The sequence below is a fragment of the Entelurus aequoreus genome, linkage group LG02 (genome assembly GCF_033978785.1).
Source record: "Entelurus aequoreus isolate RoL-2023_Sb linkage group LG02, RoL_Eaeq_v1.1, whole genome shotgun sequence".
NCBI classification, from domain to species: domain Eukaryota; kingdom Metazoa; phylum Chordata; class Actinopteri; order Syngnathiformes; family Syngnathidae; genus Entelurus; species Entelurus aequoreus.
Window position 1 is genome coordinate 30,451,348 of NC_084732.1, and position 9,168 is coordinate 30,460,515.

General features: G+C 34.8%; 1 protein-coding gene across 5 annotated transcripts; it reads right to left on the minus strand.

Annotated features, from left to right (window-relative positions):
- Positions 1-1,018: 1,018 nt before the first annotated feature.
- LOC133663023 (insulin gene enhancer protein ISL-3) lies at positions 1,019-8,929 on the minus strand. Of its 5 annotated transcripts, none has more exons than XM_062067233.1 (6): positions 8,791-8,929; positions 8,397-8,586; positions 8,034-8,305; positions 6,252-6,544; positions 3,075-3,246; positions 1,019-2,044 (listed from the first exon to the last, which is right to left on the minus strand). In XM_062067233.1, exons 1-6 carry the CDS (start codon positions 8,846-8,848, stop codon positions 2,031-2,033), a joined length of 999 nt encoding a protein of 332 aa, XP_061923217.1. In that variant the 5' UTR covers positions 8,849-8,929; the 3' UTR covers positions 1,019-2,030. The 5 variants fall into 5 exon arrangements, with proteins under 5 accessions (XP_061923217.1, XP_061923204.1, XP_061923209.1 ...); XM_062067220.1 differs by having other exon boundaries at positions 1,028-2,044; positions 3,079-3,246; positions 6,264-6,544; XM_062067225.1 differs by having other exon boundaries at positions 1,029-2,044; positions 3,079-3,246; positions 6,264-6,544; positions 8,040-8,305.
- Positions 8,930-9,168: the final 239 nt, after the last annotated feature.

Genomic DNA, 9,168 nt, shown 5'->3' on the forward strand with positions numbered 1-9,168 from the left:
TGTAAAAGAGGTGGGCGTGGTCTGAGCTGCTCTCATCACCCGCAGCGGTGCTGTCAATTAGAGGATGACGTCACACCTTTGAACGGACTCGCATCAATGACACGTGACTATACAGCGCACTGCACAGGTGTGCCACTCTCTGACGCGTCCGCGCGCAATGTGACACGGGGCTCGGGAGCGCGCATAGCCCGGCTTGTTAAATAGCGTTAATGAGAGCGTGCACGCAAAGCCTCGCGCACGTCTGACGTCAGCGTGAGGTTAAAAAAAAAAAAAGTCGCGCGTGTGTCAAATCTTGTTTTTGTTAACGCTAAAAAAAAAAATCAACTGCATTATTTCCACCTGAAAACAAATGCAGTTCAATTCCAGCATTAAAGTAATAAAACCAAGGAAATATTTTTAAATAAAAAGCATTTTGATGTTTTGTTTCCTAATTAAGTGATCTTTTGTTCAGGTGAAAAATGGTGTTTGTCTGCAGCTGCAAGGGAGTTTAGAAGAGAATTGGTGCATTCTTGCTTTTTTAAGCACTATTGTTATTCTGCACTTATCTCTTCCTTATCTTAATCCAGCTGCATTGTTTACTTATCTTATTTTAGGTAGAGGGGCGGGGGTCATTACTAATGTGTTATCTGCACTGTCTTTCAATCCAACGCACTAAAACACTGATTCTTATCTCGCTCTTGCACCAAAATAGTGTCTTTTTTTATTTATAATGGCTGATTATTTATTTATTTTTTTGTCCTAAAAATTGTGTTTTATGCACAAAAATATGGCTAGGCTTTCATAACGTGTGTTAAAAGGCAACATTGTTGTCGAAATTAAAGAAATAAATACGCAAGAGTAAAAACACAAGCTGATATTGCAAGAAAATGGAGAAATGTTGCAGGCTGCATGTGCTGCAGGCTGTGTTTGCGTGGAAAAGGGGGTCGTGTCGTGTATTTGTTGTGGGTCTCTGCAGTCGGCAGTGTGTATCAGCTGATGCCAGGAGCTGATAAGCTGACTGCCGTCTGCACACACCGGAGGAACTGGACTGAGCACAACTAAAAGGAGAGCCAGTGTGCCATGATAATAATAATAATTGAAATCATAATAATAATATACAGCAGCTGAAGAGGAACAACTTGATAGAACAAAACAACATTCATATCTCATCCTTTTTTCTTTTAACAAAGCCTAAAACAAAACGTTTCAATTATGCACCAATATGAAATATTATACACATGTCAGAAATGACCTACACTTATTAAGTAGGTTTTTTTTGTTTTATTTGAAACATTTAAAATACATAACAATTTAAATAAACATGAAATAAATAAATCTTGCACTTAGGAGCCAACACTGAGACACGTCGTTGTGTATTCAGCTTTTTTATTATTATTAATAATAATAATAATATTTAGATCAGTTAATATACCCTTTTATGAATCGCTTTCTTAACAATAAATAATATAACAATAATTTAGTGTTTTTTTTTCCATTAGCTTAAACAAGCTTGTATTTTACAACATGAAAAAATTGCTTGTTCCGGCCCCCCTCACCCCCCCCCCTTTTTTTTTTTTTTTGTTCATGCTCGGGTTTTAAGACAGTCTAATTTGTTTAAAAAAAATTAAAAAATTTAAAAAAAGAGAGAGAGAGAGAGAGATCACGTGGCAGAAACAAGACACGAACAAAAAAGATCACAATAAAATGTGAAGGAAGTCCATGAAGTGTTCCCAAATTGTTCCCTGATGGAATATTATTTTGTATATCCACTTTGGAGGGGAAAACATGATCTTCTGTACATCTTTCTTCATGCAACATCCGTCAGTCTTCCTCAGAAAATCCTTTCCATCTTCTGATTGGTGGGATGAGCTGGTCACATGCAAGGGGGGGGGGGGGCATGCTGCAATTGTATTTGCAGAGGTCAGAGGTCAGATGAGAGGAGTCCGTTTCACGTCTCCACAGGACTTGGTACCATACTGTTGGGGGTGTCCGGTAACTGAGAGGATAAGGATGTGACGTCACTTCCGGATGAGTTGCCGAGAGAGCCGGACTCAGAGAAAGACACCTGTACGAATAAAATAATATATTATTAACATATACATCAATTATAAGAATATCATTACCTTTAAGTTTTACATCAGTGTGTTTAAGCAATTAATAATACACAAACAAAAAAGGAAAATATAAATGTGATATGTTAAAAAAAACAAAAAATATACATATTGTGTTGACCATGTAACACGTATTGATATTGGACAGAAAGGCGCACATTCAAGCCAAAAATGTGACAAACAAATAGAAAATAAATACAAAATGTAATCAATATATTATCTGAAAATATGGCATTTTAAACTCAAGTTTAATGTTTTATGTTTAAAGTGCCCACAGATATGATAAAAAAGTTACATCGAAACCAAAAATATCCATCCTTTTTCTACGCGAGTTGTTGGTGGGGCTAACAATAATAATAATAAATAAATAAAACTATAGTACCATAATTTCACAGCATTTAACAGTATTATTGTACATTAAAATACTGGAAATGTACTGTCACCTAACAACAAATTACTATCAAAATTACAGTTCCCTTAGATTTCACAGTAAATTACTGCAGATATTACTGTAAAAGTATTGCAATTATTAACCAGTAATTTACTGATAATTTGCAATTATTGGAAATGTATTATTATATATAAATAAATCATAATAATAATAAATGATCAACTAAACATAAACATAAGCCTGCACTTTTGAAACAAAATGATATTTTGGTTTCCTTATACAATATTATGTACAGACAAGCAGCACACATTTAGACAGAAGTATTCAATTACAATTCTTACTAAATTCAACTAAACTAATATTCAATAATCATAATTCTTCATTTATTTTTGGACATTTTGAACATTTCCAACTTAGGTTACTGAAGGCCCTTTTTCTGCTAAAGTGCTCAAAGCAGGACCATGGAGGCACGCTTGGACGCATTTGGTGTGGAAGAACAGCACTAAAACATAGTGACAGGTGGACAGATGTACAGATACAGATATAGATATAGATATAGATATATATATATAGATATAGATAAAGAGACACACCCACCAGTTGTTGGAAGGCGGGCTGGTCCAAGTCACTCTGCAGTGCAAACTCACTGAGGGCCTTCCATGGAGGTTGGTACGTCTGCACCTCCACTGGGTTCCCCTGCATGGTGCTCTCATGTCGGATTGGACTTCCAGCCACTAAAGGGGTTCCCGTCAGGCCCTGCAGGTTCTAATAGAAGTTATAGAACATTTGTATGATTAATTCAACATTCTTTGTAGGAATAAAAAGACGTCCACATAAACATATATCACTTATACCACAAAGTGCACTTTTATGGACCAGCTGTGCTTTATTGAAATACGATTACACACACACACAAAAACAGCAAAAGGGGATACAAAATAGGCAGAATGTAAAGAGAAAAAGCTAGCATGTTGATAATAATAAATGATAGATATTTATTTATTTGTATTTCTATTTATTTAATGTATTAAGGATAGCCCCTTGAGATGCAGATCTCATTTTTGAGTGGGTCCAGTAACACAAATTGTTATCTATACTTACACACATACTATATATGTATGAGTGGGTCCAGTAACACAAATTGTTATCTTTACTTACACACAAAGTATATATGTATAGCTGATTTTTTTTTTGCCTCTTTAAACAATAAAAAAAGAATCTCAAAATATCAAAATGGCCCTCTTTTTATTTTTCAGAATGCGGTCGTGGATGTCTTATCACACACAGCACACTGGACATTTCATTAGGTACACCTGAATAATTTTGTTTATAATATGTTGTCCTTTCAAGTAAAATGCCAAGTAATTAACTAATGAAGTAATGAAGTCGTTTGTATTCCTTGCCCCTTCCTGCTCCATCACTGATCACAAAATATAATGGTAAATTCCCACACTTTTTTTTTACACTGTCCCTCGTGGCGCCATGGTTACGGAAAATAACATTAAATGTAATGTGTTTAAGTAATTCATAACCCACCAACAAAAACAAAATTATAAATGTGATATGTTATAATACACACATATATATATATATATATATATATATATATATATATATATATATATATATATATATATATATATATATATATATATATATATATATATATATATATATATATATATATATATATATATATATATATATATATTGTAACAATGTAAAATTGGCCGTATAAGGCACATAATAGAGAGGCACATATTAAAGCCAAAAATGTGGGGGGGAAATGTCAAAATAAACAGAATAGAATTCAAATTAATGCAAAATATTATCTATAAATACGATATTTTTGTTTAGTCCTGTGGGGTCCAATAGGTGTCAGGGTGATATGCACATTGTTGTTATTTTGCAAAAAAATTTTCTCCCTGGGAATTAGTTTGAGTACAAAACATGCATCGCATTAAATTCAAGTTTGATTAAAAAGTATAGAAATCGTTTCACATTAAAAAAAAAAAAGTGGGAATTTTATTTTTGTAATTGGAAGGGGGGAGGGAGGGGAGGGGGGCAAAATAAAACGCCGCTTGGGTCCCAAATTAGCCCTCAAGTGTCAACCAAATGTGAGTAATATGCTTAATGATGTTCATGCTTGTATATTGTGCAGTGGTACCCAGTGTCATGCTGTATGAATTGTGTATATATATATATATATATATATATATATATATATATATATATATATATATATATATATATATATATATATATATATATATATATATCAGGGGTGTCCAAAGTGCGGCCCGGGAGCCATTTGCGGCCCGCAGCTAATTGTTTACCGGCCCGCCACACATTCTGGAAATACTATTGTAAAAATAAAAAAGAACATTAAAAAAAGTGGAATGAGGTGAAATCTAACGAGAAAAAGTTGCAATGTTGACACAAAAGCTGCCATGCAGGCTGTTTTTTTTTCTTTTGTCTTTTTTCATTTTTCTTTTTTTGCCATTGCTCCAAAAAAAAAAATAATGACAAAAAAATCCATGATATAATGAATTATTTTCAGGACTCCAATTACTTCAAATATTTCACTTTAAAATGTTTTATGTGATAAATATTGCATATATTGTGCAGTAGCCATATAAAAACATCAAAGTTTTATTTGACAAAAGCGCATAAATCAAACAAAATAATAGTTCCAGCATAAAATCGACAGATATATCTGAAGTTGATCCCGTAACTTAAGTGTTGAAAGTAAAAGAAAAACCTAATGAAAATGTATCACTTTATGAGTGGGGCACCTTTTGGATCCCAAATATATTTAGTGAATTTTTATTTATCTTTTCACTGTGATTACTCAAAAATATGAAATAATTAAAATCAATGGTGTCCTGCATTAATGGTATTTTAGGGCTCTAATTACTAAATACTGCATATTTCAGTTTTACTATTTAAAAAAAAAACTAAATTGTTTTTGACAGAAAAGCCATAAAACATTTTTTTTAATTTGTATTACTTTATATCAACTTGAGTTTGAGTTTATTTCGAACATGCAAGCATACAACATGATACATCACAATTTCCAGTTTCTCTTTTCAACATGTTCAAAAAGGAGTAGGACGAAGCATGCAGAGCTTATTTAATCCTGCCTCTTTTCTTTTACATAACAGTCGCTAAAACTTTTGTTCACTTCCTGTTCTCAATTTATTCACAATATACTCCATAAGTAATCACAATAAAAATAAATAAATAATAATAATTGGTGAAGTAAGTTACATTTCATATGATGAGATAAGTAAGATTATTTTGAGAGTGAAAGAATGGATGCAGTTGATATAGAGATTTACTGCAAGCGCTAAATAATTAAAAAATAATAATAATCTGACTTGTTTTTAACATTTTAATGACTGAGACCCTTTATGGTCCCCGAGACCCCTAAAGGTAAAATAAATAAAAAATGTATATATTTTTTTATGGTTTGAAAATGAAAAATATCAAAATGGCCCCCACATGCTTTAATTTTTCCGTGTGCGGCCCTCAGTGGAAAAAAGTTTGGACACCCCTGATATATATATATATATATATATATATATATATATATATATATATATATATATATATATATGAATTATGATGAATATCAGACATTATTTCACATGCACACACACACACACACACACACGTCAGGCATGCCAACAGTAATAATAACAATAATATAGTTAATAAAAGGCATGGCAACACGACATGAAGAGTAGAAATGTATGTGGGTGACTTACGAAGATGCTTACAGTCTTATCACTGTGTTGCTGCTGCAGCTGCTTGATGAGAATGGACTTCTTCTTGTCTTTGCAGCGCTTGTTCTGGAACCACACCCGGATGACCCGCGGGCTGAGGCCGGTCATCTCCACCAGCTGCTCCTTCATCAGCGCGTCCGGCCTGGGGTTGGCGTTGTAGCACGTGCGCAGCGTGTGCAGCTGCTTCTCGTTCAGCACCGTGCGCACGCGCGTCGTCTTCTCCGACTGCTTGTGCACGTGGTTCCGGTGCGGGGCCTGCCGGACCGTCACCGGGTCTGGTGGGGACAGGGACGCGCCTTTAAAGACCAGTTGTAATAATAATAATAATAATAATAATAACAAAGTTGTCTTCATATCAATTCTTTTTTCCTGGCGTGCAGTGGATTATCACAGAAATGATGCACATTTTTGTATGTATTTTATTTATTTTAATAAGTTACATAAAACAGGTTCATTTATGTTTAAAGCGAATACTCTAATATTATCTGGACATGTGTCATGTTTTTAAATCTACGTGTTATGGTTAAAAACACACACGCAAATTGGCATGCTTAACATTCTTGTTTGTGTGTACATTATTGGAAACAATTGAAGCTGGGACAAGCGGTAGTAAAATGGATGGATGGAAGCTGACAACACACACCTAGTGTCGTCACATAATGTCAGGTTTGACTTATTAAGATGAATTACACCTCAAAAATGCAGATAAATATGCAATATTACTCTTTTTTTTAATTCTTAGTATTTTTCTCCTAATTTGTGATTAGCCATTTGGGTTAAGTTAGCCCTTAAACATTGTATGTATTTAATATATGCGTATCTAAAATATAGTATTAATAGTGCAATAAAAACAAAAAACATCCATATCCTAACAAGTATTTACACATTGGCTCTCTGTATTTCCAAATACATGCATCGTTAATTTTACTGAGTCTCTTAATTGATCAAATTGCTATCAAAATAGCAATACCCGTAAGGGACAAGCGGTAGAAAACGGATGGATGGATACAAACAAACAGAAATACAACAATTATGAGCATATCACTTTTTTTAAAGTTTGTAAAATAAAAAAATACATGTAGTGCCATAATTCTTTAAAATGTTGGTTACTCAAAATAATAAGGTATTATACTTAATTTTTTTAATTCAATTTCTAGTATATTATTTTTTGACAACATGTCTGCTGTTTAGTTTTTCCAATGTGGTTCTGCAAGTAAAAGGCCCATTTACAGGATCAATTTCACAATATGACAATAATAAATATATATACAGATAATAAAAATCCATGTAGTAAATTAACAAAATAAAACGCCTATGTGCTTCTCTGTTATGCTATAAGTGCCATTTGTTGCTCTATATAGCATCAATGCTACCATCACAATAATGATAATAATAAAAGTATGAATTCACCTATACGCAATATTGTAACGGGTAATATATCTTTCAATATAAGAGAGTGTTTTTTTATGACTTATTAATTTTAGGTATTGTTTTATTTGTACTGCACTGATGGGGTAAGTAAATACATTGTATTTCTATAGCACTTTTCACAAAGTGCTTCACATGGTAGAAATACAAACAGTAAGCTATATCATGATGGAAAGTAACTAAGATAATACAAATAATTATCATATAACATTATGTAAAATGATAATGGAATATTACTGCGTGCACTTAATTTCGTTGTCAACCTGCACGACTATGACAATCAATTATATTCTATTTGAAAAATAATAATAATAATGAATAAAATGGAAAACTCACGTGTACCTGCCAGGTGCAGGGTTCTGCTGGAGTGCATGTTGTGTCCCGGGCTGATGGGGCTCCCGGCGGAGCCTCTGTCCAGCAGCAGGCTGTGGTCGGCCCGGCAGAGGAGCTCGTCTTCCCGCAGAGCGAACTCATCCCCGGGCAGCAGCTGCCTGCTGCACACGGAGCAGCGGAAACACTCGATGTGGTAAACATGGTCCCGGGCCCTCATCACCAGGTCGCTGCTGCTGAAGCCCAAATTGCACTTTGCACATTTGATCCCGAAAAGCCTGCAGAAAAATGACATTACAGATTTTTTTATTTTTTTTTTTGTCATGCAACATTTGAAAAAAAAAACAAAAAAAACCCAATGTAATTTACCTGACGTAATCTCTCTTGCAGTAGGTTTTTCCGTCCCGGACGAAGCATGTGCAGGTCTCGTCCAGGTACTGACTGCATTCTGCACACTTGAGGCAGGCTGCATGCCACTCCAGGTCCGGGGACACCTTCAGAATGTACTGGTCGTGGATCTGACTTCCACACCCCACACACATGGCGAATCCTGGCTTCTCTGCAACAAAACAGAACATTTGCACCAAATTGACATTTAAATAAAAAAAAATTAAAAAAAGTTTTTTTCCACACATTTTTGTTGCTTTTGTCGTTCAATTCTGCATACGAAGCAACACTTGTCACGCGTCAGACAAAAATATTGCATAATTTGAAAACATAACACGCCACTGTGCATAAAGTGGAAGTCTCCTCCTAGACTTACTTTTGGAATGATCCCCCATATCACCCAAGAAAGAAGAGCTGAAAATAATATCCACCATACAGGAAGGATGAAGGGGCTCGTTGGAGGTGCAGAAAAAGATGACTGGCCCTGGCCGAGGCTGCCTCCCTCATAACTTGTGTCTCCCCGGACTGGAGGAAGAGGAAGAAGAAGGAGGAGGAGGAGGAAGAGAGGAGGCTGCAGGGTCCATACGCCGCAGCTGTGACGTCACGACGCCCCGAGCAGGCCCCTCCAATAGCAGCTATTTTACACTCACGACTGGCTGAGAATATTATCATTATTTTTGCAGGATATACTACATATACTAATCACAATATGCTCATATGTATCAAAGTGTAAAATAATGAGGGGGAAAAATAA